Source organism: Octopus sinensis, linkage group LG13 (genome assembly GCF_006345805.1).
Source record: "Octopus sinensis linkage group LG13, ASM634580v1, whole genome shotgun sequence".
In the NCBI taxonomy this organism is placed as follows: Eukaryota; Metazoa; Mollusca; class Cephalopoda; order Octopoda; family Octopodidae; genus Octopus; species Octopus sinensis.
In genome coordinates, this window is record NC_043009.1 from 37,549,466 (window position 1) to 37,566,836 (window position 17,371).

Sequence of the window (17,371 nt, forward strand, 5' to 3'; positions counted from 1 at the left end):
GTAAGACATCTGAAGATGAAGGAGGCTGTGACAAAGGTCCTGGACACCACTTTAGAGGGCCTTCATGAAGTAACTGGAGCAATGCAAGAAGTGCATTGAAGTTAGATTATCCTACTTTGAAGGAAATTAGAGTTTTGTACTCCTTTGAAATAAATTGTCTCTCCTGTAAAAGTCTCAAAATTCTGGAATGCACCTTGTATTTGCATGATTCTGGATTCAATTTTCCTTTGTCAATGAAGACAAAATTTAGGAATTACATGAATTCACAAGTAGTCCTACAAATTATAATCAGCAAAAAAGTTCCAAGTTTTGATAAAGTCATGAATGAAAAGCAGGAACAAAGATGCTCTTTTTTATGACCAAATGCTCTTCCTGTTGCCAAGGTAATATTTTCCCCTGGTCTGGATATGATTTCATAGAACATAAATAAACATAAGTGGTTGTATGACAGTGGTGCATGATGTCTAGACAAGGTGATACATATATGTACAACAGGCTTCTTTTTCAGTTTACATGTACCAAATTCACTCAAGGCTTTGGTCAGCTTGAGGCTACAGAAGACACCTTCCAAAGATACCATGTAATGGGATTGGACTTAAAAACAATATGGCTGCAAAACGAACAGAACCATAGACCCATGCCTACATATGTAAAACAAGCTTCTTTTTCAGTTTTTGTCAACCAAATTCACTTACAAGGCTTTTGGTTAACTTAAGGCTACAGTAGAAGACACTTGCCAAAGGTGCCATGTACTGTGACTGAACTCATAGCTGCAAAATGAACTGACCCACAAAAACCATTCTTTTGCATTAAACTGAATCACTGAATGTGGTTCAATTAAAAAAAACTATTTTCATCTGTAAACGTGATAATACTTTTGTAGACGCAAAAACTAATCAAACATTTCCTAGAACAGGGTACAGAAAAGGCCAGGAATCACTACTCAGAATGGTTACTCAGCACTAATAGAAATAGTAACTGATCTCTCTCAAATCATATCCTGCCATATAATCTAGATATACAATAGCTGAATAAAAGACAGATAGTCATGGCTGGAGCATCTAGATCTTAGGGAAGTTATGAGGATAAACAACAGCAGTTATTTTTACAATGATCCCACTGAATTGTACCAAAGATACATAGCTTGACTGTATTATTCTGTAATACCAATACTACAGCAAAGTGGATCATACTATTGTAGTATATAAATAGCTAGACTGTACCACTGTAGTACCAATTTAAAGTAAGGTGTAAGGCAGTGAGCTGGTAGAAACAATAGCACACTGAACAAAATGCTTAGTGACATTTCATCTGTCTTCATGTTCTGAGTTCTAATTCCATCAAAGTTGACTTTCGTCCTTTCGGGGTTGATAAAATAAGTACCAGTTGAGCACTGGAGTCAATGTAATTGACTAGCCTTGTGCCTATAGTAGAAAGAATTTACAGTAAGGTGAATCATATCATTCTGTGGTACATACTGCAAGGTAAGCCATACATACATGAGTGGAGGGGACCCTGGACCATTTTGTGATATCCACTGCAATAGCAAAATCAGTAGAGTGATAGATTAAATGCCTTGTGATATTTATTTATTGATTCTTTTAGGTTATGTTCTAAGCTCAAATCCAACAGGGATTGATTTGCTCTTCATTCTCCCTGGGGTCGAAAAAATAATATACCAGTGATGTACTGCAGGTGATCTAATTGTAGCCTTTCCCATGTGGCTTTATGCGAATATTAGAAATTATTAAATGAAATGAAACAGAATAAAATAAGAATAAAAGAAAAAAAACTGCATGATAGCTAGATGATGAAATCTAATAAAAGTTCTTGGGAATTCTTTATTTTTGGAATAGTAAAAAAAAAGACTACCAAAAATAAAATTTAAAAACACATTCAATTTTTTTTTAACTTCTAGAAAAAAAACAACAAAAACACACACACAAAGAGTTTTGTATTACATCATTTGTGTATGAATATCTAAGACATTAATATAAAGCATTACTGTGATGCAGCTCTTTGTAGAATCTGTTGAAAGCGACTGGCCACTAGCAAAGAAGTGTCTATGAATCGATCGACGCAGTTTGAGATGCAAGTCTCTGTACGACTGTCCATCTTATCACGTGGTTTATCTAAGCAAGTGTCCCAACAGATATCAGTCAGTTTGTGAATCTGGCTCTGGAATTGTGCCTTTGCCTGCTCCTGTTGCAATGCTGCTTGCAGTTCTTTGTCACCGTCAAGTTTTTTGCTATCAAAGTCAAAAGACATCTTGTTCCTTGGTCAGAATCAGACGTCAATAAAATGATAGAAAGAGGGAGAAAATTGACAATGTTCTTTCGATGTAGCCTTCTCAGCAAGCAACCTTTCCACAACAAAAAGTAAATCTGGAAATAAAGAATTAAATTTTTTTCTCATTTTGTTTTAATAGAACAAGAAAGATAAAACAATAATACATAGTGTAAACAGTGTTTGAGTCAATGGGGGCCTCTACATGGTCAACTGACCTGCTAGAAATGAAATAACAACCAAATCTTCCTTAAATCCTATTGTCATGTTTTTAAAAAAAGAGCATATTGGATGATGTAGTCCTTGATACAAAATTCAGAAGGGAAAAGAAGAAAGAGTGGTCATGCCCATACTCCTTGAAAAGATCTTAAGAGGGATGAGTGGGGTGAGGGTGGGAGTAGTCAGCAAGGTGACAGTTTGTAAGAAATTTAGCATGTAGATAAGAGTTTCTCAGGGCTCAGATCTCTCTCTTCCCACTCCTATTACAGTTCTCTAGGCCATGACAAAAGGGCCAAAAACATGCAGCCTATGAAAACTCATGTGTAATGACAATCTAATTTTCATTGCTGAATCAGTTGAAGAATAAGATGAAAAGTTTCTTATGTAGAAATAAAGTCAAAGGATTAATAGGCCAAAAGGTCAATTTAGCAAATATGAAATTATTAGTTTGTAGAAAAAAAACCCAGAAACTACTACAAACTGGGAAGTAGCCATGTTCAATAAGGAATAAGTAGGAATTCTATAGTGTGTTCATTCATTTTTTACATCTGTTTTTCTTTGCTAGCAAGGGTTAGACAAATATATTATTAAGATATTATTTAACAGCTGAATATCCTTCCTACTGCTAACCCTTACCTTTTGTTTAAGTGAGAGATCGATTATTCAACATGTCTTTGAAAGCTAGTGGATGATATTTGTTAACAAGAAAATGACATGTCACTGCTTGTAGCTCAGAAATTTACAAAAGAGAGGAAATATAAATAATCATACACACACACACACGCATGTACATGCATATCTGTCTATTTATCAGTCAATCAATCAATCAATAATTCAATATATCTATCATCATTTTGCTGTCCACTTTTCCATATTCACATAGGTCAAACAGAATTTGAAGTGGATTTTCTATAACCAGATTCCCTTCCAATCACCAACCCTCATCTGTTTCCAAGCAAAGTTTTATTCCCCTCAGGTCAGACATGTTTTCTGGGAAGATTGGAAACAAAGCACACAGACATGTTTTCTGGGAAGATTGGAAACAAAGCACACAACTTGTATAATAGTGACACTTGCTCACAACTACCAAGTGATGTCAAAGCAAAGAGACAGTAATACATACACACGCATGCACACAACAGGCTTCTTTCAGTTTCTCTAGCAACTCCACTCACAAGACCTGCTTGGTTCAGGGCAATGATAGAAGACACTTGTCCAATGTGCCACTGAACCCAAACAAAATTATGTGGTTAGGAAGCAACTTTTTATCACACAGTCACACATGCACACTACCAACCCTGGTGTCATGAACTGGGATTGAACCTGAAGCCAAATGGTTGGGAAGCAAACTTTTTACCACTGAGCCAAGCCTGTACCTTTATATAAACATCACCAGACATTTGATTTTAAAATATGGGCTAGTGAACCAATCAATGTTTCACTGCATTTTTAGAGAGCATGACGCTGGAGTTGTTTGTGCACCAGATTCCTGAATGTTTTGTATTCTTTCAGCTGAAATGCTTCCAACAGTAGTATACTCTTTTACTTGTTTCAGTCATTTGACTGTGGCCATGCTGGAGCACCGCCTTTAGTCGAGCAAATCGACCCTGGGACTTATTCTTTGGAAGCCCAGTACTTATTCTATTGGTCTCTTTTGCTGAACCGCTAAGTGACGGGGACGTAACCACACCAGCATCGGTTGTCAAGCAATGCTAGGGGGACAAACACACACACGCATACATATATATATACATATATATACGACAGGCTTCTTTCAGTTTCTGTCTACACAAGGCATTGGTCGGCCCGGGGCTATAGCAGATGACACTTGCCCAAGATGCCACGCAGTGGGACTGAACCCGGAACAATGTGGTTGGTTAGCAAGCTACTTACCACACAGCCACTCCTGCACCTGTATCTGGAAATTTGTTTCAGATACTGATAAACCGCTGAATTGTGCAGGTAGAAATACCTATGCCATTGATGTGGATCATGGTTTCAGGTATGTGAAGTGTTTATGTTAACATAAAGGGGCTAATTCTTGAACAGCAATATCTTTCATACCATGATGACTGACAGTCAGCATAATTTTTCAGTTCTGAAAACCCAGAGCTAGTGTGGCATTTTATAGAATAGCAATGTTGTAGTAACCTGTGTTCAGTGAGGTATAAGTGACAGAGAGTTCACTGACATCAAGCCCACTACATTCACAACAGTGGGAGAGCATCCAAACAATCTGAATTATACAGTATAACAGTAAACCACCAAGCCCAAGGTGCTGTAGAATAGAATGAAAATAGACAGATCGTTGTCAGGGGAGATGAGGTTTGACAGCTCTATTGTCATTCCTATTTTCATAAGGAGCATAGTACAACAAGCAGAAAGAAATGGGAGTAGAGAAAGGGTCATAGAGAGATGAATGGGAGTCAAAGAATTGGGGGAATGATATAGATGTGCACCTGATGGGGACATACTGGGCAAGAGACCTAAGAGGAGATATGTTACTCAGTTTAATACTTGTTTCCTCATGCATGCTCTGGTGAATGGTTCTTCTCCAGAATTGCATGTTGCCTATCAGCTCAGTCGTTTGTCATCTCCTCTGTGAGGACCTGCATCCAGAGATCAGTCTTCTTCACTTCATCCTCTGTCTTATGACCTCTTCCACGGGTTGTGTCCACTTTCACCATTCTGTACGTTTTTTTTTTTTTAACATGTCATTTTCCATATACACTACATACTTTTCTTGGCTCGTTTGTATTCTGACATTCATGCAAAGGCCAGATCACAAAGCTTTTCTCTTTCCCTTCCCAACAGTACTCCCAAATGGTCACATTCTTCAGCAAAAAGTCAATTGCTAGCAAGAAGAAAAAGAGCAATCAGGTGCAACCAGTCAGACAACAATAATGATACAGTGTGCGTCTCTGAGTGTAAACTCTGAATAAGAACTTACTTGGACTGTAACCTGTGCAACTCATGCTAGCATAAAATAACATAAAATGATATTTATCTGTCTAAACCAGTGCTTTTCAAACTTTTTGCTGGAGCGGAACCCCAAGGAAACATTCCACAGGCTCGTGGAACCCCTGTGCAATAATTTAATAGTCTTATGCACACATATCTGCACAGGAGAATTAAAAATTACTGCCGATTTTAGCAGTTTTGTAACTTCTTGCGGAACCCCTGGACTGTACTGTTGAAAACCACTGGTCTAAACACACACACAGTGTGTGTGTGATGGATTCTCTTGTAGTGAACAAATGAGAGTTCGGTAAAATAATGCGTTAACATAAAGCGCGACGGGCCACGAACGTGACTGACAGGTACAGGTCGACAGGCCAGGATCGTGCCCAGATAGATGCATTTAATTTATGGGCGTTTGTTGGGGTCTAATGTCACTCAAACGCTCTGATACCCCACAGAATGCGAGAGGATTATTAGTAAAACAAATGACTTTTCAGATGATGTAAAACTTGTCACCATTATATTTATACTAAGAAGATATTTTAACTATTTTTTTTTTTTTTTATGTGTATGTAGTCTCATTTTCATAAAATGTGCTCAACAGTCCATGCTATGTAAATGCAAATCCCAGTGCTTTATGGGTTAATCATGTTTCATTTACACGAATGTGTCTCTTGAGGCCTGCTGGTGCCTTGCAAACCTTTTGACAAATGGAACAAGTTGAGAACTCGGTTTGCTTGAGTGCTTGGGTATCATTTACTGTGTGGTTACGTGAAAGGACGGTAAGACCTGCTTCGCTTCGTCCCACAAAACCACAATGACAGGTAAGGTTTCCATTTAGAAGAGCAGCGTTTTACCAGTATACAGGCATTGAATATATGTATTTATGTATGTATAGATGGATAAACGCATATACAGCACTTCCAGTGAATATTTCCCACAGAAGTTAAGATAGAGGTCATATAAAAATATTCTTCAAAATATGCTTGTATGAAAATATTGTATAGTGTAAAGATAATGGCGAAATAAGATCGGGAGATAAATATTTCGTCGCTTCTTACCTGTAAATATATTTGAAAGGAAAATAACAAACGCCGGCTTTCTATGTCGACAAAGTCGCTGCGAGTTTAGTTCGAATCTTGCCGGAGGTTTGAGCTAAAAGCACATGCCTACACATTGACAACGGAAGTATAAACAAGTTATCTCCCATAGATTCCCATTCAAACTTGCCGTTCGCTGACACTGACGCTAATTATCTTAGCTAGGTCCTTGGTTGAAATTGATTTACGAATAAAACCCATTCCAACAATGACCATCTCGTCGTTTTTCTTACACTCTCACCTCGGACTATCCAATGTGTCGATTTGCTCTTTTTTTTTGATGCTGTAAAATATACAAAGTAAGAAAACAGCACAGCTCCCATGACTTCAGGAAACATTTTTTCACGCTGAGAGTTGCTGAAGCATGGAACAAACTGCCGGCATCAGTTGTTAGTTGTCGGAGCACTGCGTCCTTCAAAACTTCCATGCTTCCTGAGATTCGCCAACACTACACCTGATTTCCTCCCCTCCATACACACACAAGCATGTATCTGACTCATACATTGTTCGCTTTCCAGACATTTCTACATTACTGCATGTACTTTATATGCACTTTCTGACAAGTTGTGGTACACCTGAGCACTGTATACAATAATTTCATTATTATTATTATTATTATTATATACTTTTGAAAGAGATTTTACTGCTATTTCTAGGAAACCGCGCGACCATGTTTAGGTTTTCTTATTTCAGACATGCGAGTCACATATAACATGGCTTATCGTCAGGTGAGCTGTACAACATCAAACTGATTTTTCGTTAGGTGTGCCATTCAGAAAGGCCCATGAGCCACGAGTTACTGATGACTGCCTAATTGACTAGTGAAAATGTGTATTGTTTCTTCCCCCGAGGTTGTCTCTGATACCGCAGATTTACGGTTGAAGTGGTGCCCATTATAACATTCGTTTAGACATATTTATATCAAGGACTACACTATACAGAATGTCGTTCATTTATTAAGACAGAAGGATATTTGGCTGTTGTTTCTAATGTGATGGGTGAACACGTAAAGGCTCGCTCACTGATTTGAGCGAAGTTTTCTGTTACAATTTTGTTCACGATTAAGATATTTTATAGAAATACTAAATCAGCCCCAGTAACTGATCTCAATACTTTATTTCCTTGATTCTGAGAGGATGAAAGATAAAATTTAACCTTGGTGGGATTTGAACTCAGATGATCATGATATCAAATGCCTTCTTAAAGCCTATAAGAACATATAATTCTTTTTAGTGCTGACAATACTTCTCACAGGAGGTTCAGAGTTGAAGATTTGCTTGTTATTGCTTCTATTTTTTTTATAGAATCTTGCTTGGCTGATATTTTCTGCCTGGGGTTTCAGTTTATTCATGATGACTGAGCATTACAGCTTACAATCAAACATTATCACATATTCACACAGTGCCGAGTGGTCTTCACTAAAAGCATCCTAAGGTAGGATGATGGTGTAGGCTAGGCAATAAATTTAGTCTATGACATAAGAATAGGAATGAGACCTCTGATTAGCTTCCACAAAGATTCTGACAACCAAATTTTATTTACAAAGCAATGACAGAAGACACTTGTATTTCTATTTTCTGGAGTAGAGATCGGATGCTTGTGATAACTGGGTGGATTTTTAGTTGTCTAAGATCACAGAGTATTTTTGAAACCTTGAACTGACAGTTAAACCATGGGTCAGTTAAATAACAATTATACATCAGAATACAAATCCATAGTATCTAATGCACAACTCACACATCTAAAATATAAGTAAATCATGTAGCTCCCCTACAGCAAGAAACTTGGTCTGCTCCAGACCTTTTCTCTTATACTTTACTCCTTATTCTTCTGGCAAAAAGTTTTCCGTTCCCCACTTGGGGTTTGTATTCTCAGTAGCTGCATAGTGACTTTACTAGTGCAGGTGGCATGAAAAAAGCACCCAATATACACTGTAAAGTGGTTGGCATTAGGAACAGCAGCATCCACTGGGCACTAGAGCACAAAACAATCCTTGGGCCTGTCAGATTCTGACAAACTGATCAATCCAAGCTAGCATGGAGCATAGATGATAGTTGATGAGCATCATCATTTAGCATCTGCTTTCCATGCTAGCCTGGGTTAGATGGTTTGACTGGAACTGATAGCTAGAGAGCTGCACCAAGTTCTGGTCTGATTTGACATGGTTTCTATCACTGGGTGCCCTTCCTAATGCCAACCATTCCAAGAGTGTAATAGGTGCTTTTTATGTGCCACCAGCACAGGTGTCAGTTACATGACACCAGCATTGGCCACAACTGCAATTTCACTCGGCTTGACGAGTCTTCAAGGACAGCATATTGCCAAAGGTTTCACTCAATTCTCATTGCCTCCATGAGTCCCAATGATGGAAAATAGGTAGAAATATAACAACTCAGGTTCTGGACAACAGCTTCAGATGCTATAAACTTCTGGAATGTGAAGGTATCCATTATTAAGAAGCAAAAACCACCATAAAAGAAAAGACAAGAATTAGATGAGGAAAAACATATTTAGTATCTCTAAGCAGTAAGGTTATGTGAACCAATGTTTCCGACTCCCAAGATATAGATGCAAACACAAATCAAATAGTCTAAAAGGCGAGTCACAGTTTGAAAACGCTTATGGAATAAGCAACAAAATTTATACCAGCAATGAGACTCTCCATTGAACATTTATTTTGTTATACACCATTGTTTACTCATCCAGGTGCTTTATATACATTCATATGTTTGCTTGATATTGCAATTATTCCATCCACAAATTCATTGCTTACCTTACACATAACTGCACTGACCTTCTATTCATGATACATAGAACTTGTGTGCATGCATGCATACATATATATATATATATACATACATGTGCAAAATTCACATTTGGAAATCACATAAGCCAATCATATAAGCCATGTAAAGTAGTCTCTCTTGTTAATGAATATAGACCTTGGCCAGGTTACCTACATTATATCTTAGTAATTTGATTTCAACCATGTGACTGGGCTTGACCAATAAGAACTGACCAACATGGTTTGGTTTCATCAGTAACTGTTGGTATTTACTTCTATTTCTGGGGTATATCTGTCATACAAATATTTTGTATGTATGTAAAACTCAGTGTAATGTACAAGTGAATCACCATATCTATGTATTTATTCTTTTATATGTTCTGCCCAGAGGCAGTGACCAAGCTGGAGCATTGCCATTATGGTACTGTATTTTCCAGCATACAAATAGACTCATTTATAGTATAAACATGTAGTGCAAACTTTCTCATTATTTTTCCAAATTCTGCTGCATTTCACATGAAATTTTTAGTCCTCCAAAATCATCTTGTTGTATAAGATGACTAATCATTTTTGACTGTAAATTTTGGTTTGGAAAAATTTGACTTATATGCCAGAAAATACAGTATGTATACATACATACCTTTGGTGATTAATACACACGCATGCACTCACACACACATGCATGCTCTCACACACAGACATGCACACTCTCACACATGCACACTCACACACAAAGATAGGGAAAAGAACACACACACACACAAATTTGGTGACTGGATGGTCATGTCTGAAATGCCTTTGATCAGAATCCCTTCAATCAGTGGTGACACGAAGCTAAGACAACGAAAACAACAGGGACAACAACATAGAGCACGCTAACAATGGTTTTCAGAGAACATGGAATTATACATAAACATTTGGTATTCATTTGAAAAGAAAATCTTCAACTTTGTAGATTTATTTATTTTTGTAGAATAACAAAACATATCAATTGTTCAATAAGTATATATGTTTGCATGTGTGAGTGTATGTGTGTGTATATATGTGATACTATACAGAATGTAAAGAGCTTCTTTGTTCATAGTCTTTATAAAATTGTAATAAAGAATCTGTGATGCGAGGTTTTACAATGTCTAAAGACTGCTCGAAATGCTTCAATTCTACAATCTCCACATCGATATTCTCTTCTAGTGCAATGAGTGCAGCTTCCTGGCACACAGCGCAAATCTGCAAATGTGAAGAGTGGGTTGATTATAAAAAAAGCAAACAAAAACATTTAAAAAAAAAGTATTAGTGGAAAGAAGAAAACAATGAAGACAGTAGAAGATAACAAAAGTTGTAACACGAAGAAGAAAAGTGTCAGATGGAGGCAAGAGTTGATGACGTCGAAGAAAATAAAGACAGAAGATGAAGATTATACTGAAGAAAATAATGCTAATAGGTGCAAGCCTAGCAGATGGTTCACAAGTTCACTTCACAATTAGGTGGTTCATGGTTTAATTTCACTGCACTACTCCTTAAGTAAATGACTTTTACCATAGTTTCATATTTCTTTATTGCCCACAAGGGGCTAAACATAGAGGGGACAAACAAGGATAGACAAAGGGATTAAGTCCATTACATCGACCCCAGTGCGTAACTGGTACTTATTTAATCGACCCTGAAAGGATGAAAGGCTAAGCCAAACTCAGCGGAATTTGAACACAGAACGTAGCGTCAGACGAAATACAGCTAAGAATTTCGCCCGGCGTGCTAACGTTTCTGCCAGCTCGCCGCCTTAAACTTTTACCATAGTTTCAGACCAATCCATACCTTTCCAGTGAGTGGAAATTACTAGGTAGAAATTATACAGAAACCCATCAAGTATATCATCATCATTCGACATATTTTTTCCATGCTGGCATGAGTTAGACAGTTTAACAGGAGCTGGTAAACAAGAGGTCTGCACCAAGCTCCACTAACTGCTTTGACATGTTTTTTTTTTTTGCTTTTTTTTTTTACAACTGGATGCCTTGACAATTTGATAAATACAGGCACAGATATAGCAGTGTGGTTGAGATGCTCGTTTTGCAGCCATCTCATTTGAGGTTCAGTCCCACAGCACAGCACCTTGAGCAAGTACTTTCTACTATTACCCTAGGCCAACTAATGCTTTATAGGCGAATTTGTAGACAGAAACTGTGTGGATGCATGCATGTATGTGTGTATGTATGTATGTGTCTGTGTTTGTCACCCCCCGGCTACTGCTGTACAATTGACATTGGTTTGCTTATGTACTCATAACTAAGTAGTTCAGCAAAAGAGACCTACAGAGTAAGTGCCAAACTTAAAAATTACTACTGAGATCGATTTGTTCTACTAAAACTTTTCAAGGTGGTGTCCCAGCAGGGTTGCAATCCAATGACTAAAACAACTGAAAGATACAATCAATGAATGAGAGAGAGAGAGAGAGTGTGTGTGTGTCTTCTATTATTGTACACTGACAAAGACAAAAGACTGAGAAGAAGAAAGGAAGATAGAACAGAAGACAAAAGAAGAGAGAAATAGAGTAGAAAAGGGGACAGAAAACAAATAAAACAAGAACACTCAGAGAACGCAAACCCCAACAAAGGCAACACCAAAGTCCTCTCAACGATTAGCCAGAGATGATTTTTTTAAATGAGAATATCTGAAATAAATTCGACTGCTCTTACAAACAAGAATACTAAAATACTAAAAATGAACCCGACCGCTCTCAAAAATTAAGTAAAAAAAACAGGAAAAATAATCCAGAACCCTTGTCCGGTACCGCATAAATCCTAAAATATAATCAGTATGTGCCAGGCACAAGGCCAAACATCCCTGAAAGTTCCATCCAAATCCATCCAGTGGTTCTTGAGATATCTTGTCCACGAACAGCAACCAAACAAACAAGACTGAAAACAATATCTCCGCCTTTGCTAAGGTGGAGGTAATAATGACAACTACAATATGATAGGAGAAGGAAGAATAGAAGAATGAATAGGTGTTGACGACAAAGATATTATCAAAGAATTTCTCACCTCAGCTCCTGAGTAACCTTCTGTACTTTTTGCCAGAGAATCAATGCATACATCAGAGGCAACGGGCATGTTATTTACTCTAATCCGAAAGATATCTTTACGGGTCAACAGGTCAGGCAATGGAATATACAGAATTCTGTCAATTCGACCGGGACGTAAAAGAGCCTTGCAAAGAAAAGTAATTATTTAGTTGTTAATGAAATGGAAATTGCATAAAAAAATTTTTTTTAAATAAAGAGAAAAAAACAACCGACAATGTTCTCATCTACCACTGTATATATTATCAAAAGAAAAGTTAGATGTCTGACAATATTTTATGCTGTATAATGGTAGACTTTTGATCCAAGAAAGACAGTTCTGCAATTTCTTGCTAAACAGTCTGCATAGACAATTTGTTTTTAGCAATCAAATGTCTGTGCTGCACATAAGCTCACTCCCTCTGCCTGCACAGGTGTACAGTGTGTCACATGCCAGATGTGAAGTAGTCATATATATATGTACGTACATATATATATATGACTACTTCACATCTGGCATGTGACATACATACATACACACACACACACACATACATACATACATGCATACATATCAGTGGATAAAGGTCACTTTCTGTTTTAGATATGACTGCTCCAGATTTCTGAGATTAGCAAGCCCCCTACCCCACCCCCAAACATTCCAGGAAATGAAGCACAACATTTAACAAGTAATTAGAGTACTGAAGCCACATATGCTACACAAACACACACACTCATGATACCAAATTTATTCACAAGGCTGTTACTATAGTCCCCAGGCTGACCAAATCCATGAGAGTGGATCTGGTAGACGGAAACCGAAAGAAGCTTGTCGTATGTGCGTGTTTTTACATTTGTACTCCATGAAAGTCATGAGTTCTGAACAGTGATGTTATTGCTTTCCCTATCAAGGAATTGTTTGCTCACTTCATGTCTTTGATGATGTGTGCAATAAGAGAGCCCTGTCTGTTATTGGAGCTGCGTTCTCTTTTGTCTGAGTGTGCATGTGTGCTTATGTATGCATATATGTATGTGTGTGTGTGCATGTATGTATGTATGTATGTATGCATGTATGTATGTATATATGTATCTATATATTCTGCATATTCATATCTGCGTGTGCATATTTGCATGTATGTGTGTATTTTACATTCATCAAACTCATTTACAAAGGACGAAAAAAAAATCACATAATATGAACGACTGATAAAAATATATATAAATACACATGTGGATATACATGTTGCTTCGTTACCTCATCTATCATATCAGGTCTGTTAGTGGCAGCAACAATAGTGACATCTTTCAGTTTCTCCACACCATCGATTTCAGTCAGCAGTTGGGCAAGAACCCTGTCCTCTACATTACTGCCACCAGACGAGCTAAAATATAAACAAACAAATAAACAATAATATTAATCTCCACTGATGATGTTGATGTCATCTCCGTTTGCTCAAAGAGCATCAGGCAATGAGAGTTCTTCAAGCAGTACCATTCTGCACTCTTCTTCCTAAGTGATGCCTATCTCAGTCAAGTCTTCCCACACAGTCTTTTTGCTGTATCTTCAACTGATCTGCCTCTAATTTTCCTTCCTCCTTCAACTGTCTGTTTCACAGCTGTCCTTGCCAGTAAAGACAACCCTTACTGAGCAGGTTCAATTTTTGCTGGAAATGTTACATGCTAATCACACACATATCAGTTCTTGCAACCTTTTTCTATTATCCATCATCATCATCATCATCGTTTAGCGTCCGCTTTCCATGCTAGCATTGGTTGGACAGTTCAACTAGGGTCTGGGAAGCCAGAAGGCTGCACCAGGCCCAGTCTGATCTGGCAATGTTTCTACGGCTGGATGCCCTTCCTAACGCCAACCACTCCGTGAGTGTAGTGGGTGCTTTTTACGTGCCACCGGCACAGTTGCCAGACGGGACTGGCAAACGGCCACGGTTGGATAGTGCTTTTTACGTGCCACCGGCATGGGGGCCAGGTGAGACTGGCAACGGCCACGATCGGATGGTGCTTTTTACGTGCCACCGGCATGGGGGCTAGGCAAGACTGGCAACGGCCATGATTGGATGGTGCTTTTTACGTGCCACCAGCACAGAGGCCAGGCAAGGCTGGCAACGGCCACGATCGGATGGTGCTTTTTACGTGCCACCGGCATGGGGGCCAGGTGAGACTGGCAACGGCCACGATCGGATGGTGCTTTTTACGTGCCACCGGCATGGGGGCTAGGCAAGACTGGCAACGGCCATGATTGGATGGTGCTTTTTACGTGCCACCAGCACAGGGGCCAGGCAAGGCTGGCAACGGCCACGATCGGATGGTGCTTTTTATGTGCCACCAGCACGGAGGCCCGTCGGGGCGGCGCTGGCAACGGCCACGTTCGGAGGGTTCGCTTACATGCCACCAGCACTGGTATCACAGCTACAATTTCCATAGTGTACATATTACATCATATGAAATGTGGAGAATTCCAGAAATTAACCCACTTCCAACCATGAGTAAACTCTGTTCCTGTGTCTCAAATGCACATGCATAAAACTGTGTACATTTGGTTTCCTTGCAGTAAAAGTTAATAATGATTTCTAACATACGTGATAATTTATCAAGCCGGCTGAATTGACCCTAGTATATCATTGCTCTTTGAAAGAATGCAAAACCAACCTCAACAGGATTTGAACTCAGAATATCATGGTTTACTGATAAATGCAGTTATAAAAAAATATTGTTCAATACTGTCTAAATACACCAATCAAACACTTAGTCTTCCTTCTGTCACGAAATCACTGCTTGAGGTTATGATTGAAGAATTAATCCCAGTATGCAAATTTGTCCTACCAGTTAAATAGTGTTTTATATACAGGTATGACTTCTTGTAAGAAACAACAAGGCAGAGTCAGCAATGGTTAACAGTGCTTGAAACCTCATTGGCAAAAACCATGTGGTCTTGCCAATAAGTTAGGGTGAATCTTCGAAAGCCTTTCTAAAGCAAGGCTGTATATCATCTTTTAAAATGTGCAAGTGCAGTTCAGAAAAGCCAACAAGTGACTGCTTGACAGACAGATAACATTGTGTAGCACGATTTTTGTCCTTGGGTAGCAACTGTTATTTCCTATTTGTTTATCTCTAGAAAGTATGAAAAGTGGCTAAAATTTCCTTCAAACTTTGCTTTCAATAACGCTTATTCAAACCCCAAAGAATCCTTCTCAACACATTGCTAACATGCTCTCCAACTACTCCTGCTCAGAGATGCACATATTGTCAGCCACTAAGAAATATGATAAGGAGGTTAAGGTCAAGCATGTGACAAGCAAATCTGTGGTATTCAGCAGAATATCTGCTATAACAATATTTCTGTTTCAGTAACTCAGTGCTGAATCTGTCTGAAACATATTAGAAAATAGGTCAGTTTCAAAACATTGAAGTTTGAAGGGAATAGCAGTTATTTCCTTTGACTTCTAGATAGAAGCAAATAGGAAATAACATTTACTGACCAAAGACAAAAGAGAAATAAAAAATTTGTTATAGAGTGTAATCTATCTATCTGAGATAGAGTGAATGAGAAAGGTGGTGGAGATAGAGATGGTGATGCTGTTTAGCTCAGGTCGATTCTCATCAAGCAGATTTGTAGCAGACAGGCAGTGAGCGAGGTAATATCTACAAGTCTTTTATCGTTCTAGTTATGAAACACACTGCAACATGCAATAGTAAACAGTATACAGTGCAGTGTGATGATCTGAACATGTACTCTCTCCACTGTGCAGTTTATTTCTCTATGCCTGTAAATTTTGGTAGTGATCACAAAGGAGACAGGCAAGGTAAAAGAAAGTCAGAGTATGACAGTCACTGTTCTTCTGGATTTATCTTTGGAGAAAGAGACAGAAAGTAAAAGATAGAAAGAAGGATAGAGAGAAACATACAAAATAAGAGAGAGAACAAGACTGACAAAAAGAGAGAGAGTAAAAGAGTAGACAGTGCTGCTAAAACCTACATACCTTCCTCGTTGTATGGCCAAGGCATCGATTTCATCAAAGAAAATTATTGCAGGGGCCGCAGCTCTGGCCTTGCGGAACACTTCACGTACAGCTTTTTCACTTTCTCCAACCCACTTATTAAACAACTCAGGCCCCTGAAAAATAAGAAAACAAATACTTATTTCCTTTAAAGGTTTCTGTTAGTCATGTGTCATTGGATCATGTTGGAGCACTGACTTCAGAAGTTTCAATTGATTATATTGCCACCATTACTTATTTGTTTTCCAGTTATTAAATGGATTCATTAACTTTTGGTATAAAGGAATGCAAAGTGGATACATTGTTTTACAGTATGATACACAAGCACAAACCCATACACTTTGTATGTATACATTTCCATGTTTGTAAGGATCAGACAAGATTCACCAAGGCAGAATTTTCTAAGACCAGACCTCTTCTTAATGCCAACCCTCATAAATGTATAGATATATGAGTGTTTCTGCATGTATATAGGTATATTCATGCATGCATCATCATCATTTAATGTCTGCTCTCCATGCTGGCATGGGTGACACAGTTTGACTGGAGCTGAACTGGAGAGCTGCACCAAGTTCCAGTTTGATTTGGCATGGTTTCTACAGCTGGTTGCCTTTCCTAATGCCAACCACTCCAGGAATGTAATACACAACACATGTATATATATACTGAGACCCCCTTCAGTCATGACTGACTGTGGGATTGCACCTACAAAGTTACCCTCCCAGGCACAAGTCCAGGCAAGGTTGCTTATGGAAGACCAGCAGCAGCCCATGCATACCGGTCACCCCTCTCCACGCCACCAGTGTTATCCAAGGGAGAGGCAACGGGCAATACAACTTGGCACCAGTGACGTTGCAACTCATTTCTACAGCTGAGTGAACTGGAGCAACGTGAAATAAAGTGTCTTGCTCAAGAACACTAGATGCAACCCGGTCAGGAATTCAAA

General features: G+C 38.5%; 1 protein-coding gene and 1 long non-coding RNA gene across 3 annotated transcripts in view; both read right to left on the reverse strand.

The window, feature by feature from the left end:
• Window positions 1-2,354: 2,354 nt before the first annotated feature.
• Window positions 2,355-6,927, reverse strand: LOC118765799. Its single transcript, XR_005001679.1, has 3 exons — window positions 6,528-6,927; window positions 5,244-5,359; window positions 2,355-2,384 (listed from the first exon to the last, which is right to left on the reverse strand). It is a non-coding gene; the product is annotated as an uncharacterized LOC118765799 (long non-coding RNA).
• A 3,366-nt stretch (window positions 6,928-10,293) lies between these two features.
• The window catches only part of LOC115218620 (ATPase family protein 2 homolog), a 32,861-nt gene continuing 25,783 nt past the window's right edge, over window positions 10,294-17,371 (reverse strand). For both annotated transcript variants that reach the window (XM_029788524.2, XM_029788525.2), the window contains 4 exons: window positions 16,408-16,541; window positions 13,665-13,791; window positions 12,393-12,557; window positions 10,294-10,578 (listed from right to left, as the gene is read on the reverse strand). In XM_029788524.2, coding sequence (XP_029644384.1) covers window positions 10,402-10,578; window positions 12,393-12,557; window positions 13,665-13,791; window positions 16,408-16,541 — 603 coding nt within the window. In that variant the 3' untranslated portion in view covers window positions 10,294-10,401. The remainder of the gene's footprint in view (window positions 10,579-12,392; window positions 12,558-13,664; window positions 13,792-16,407; window positions 16,542-17,371) is intronic.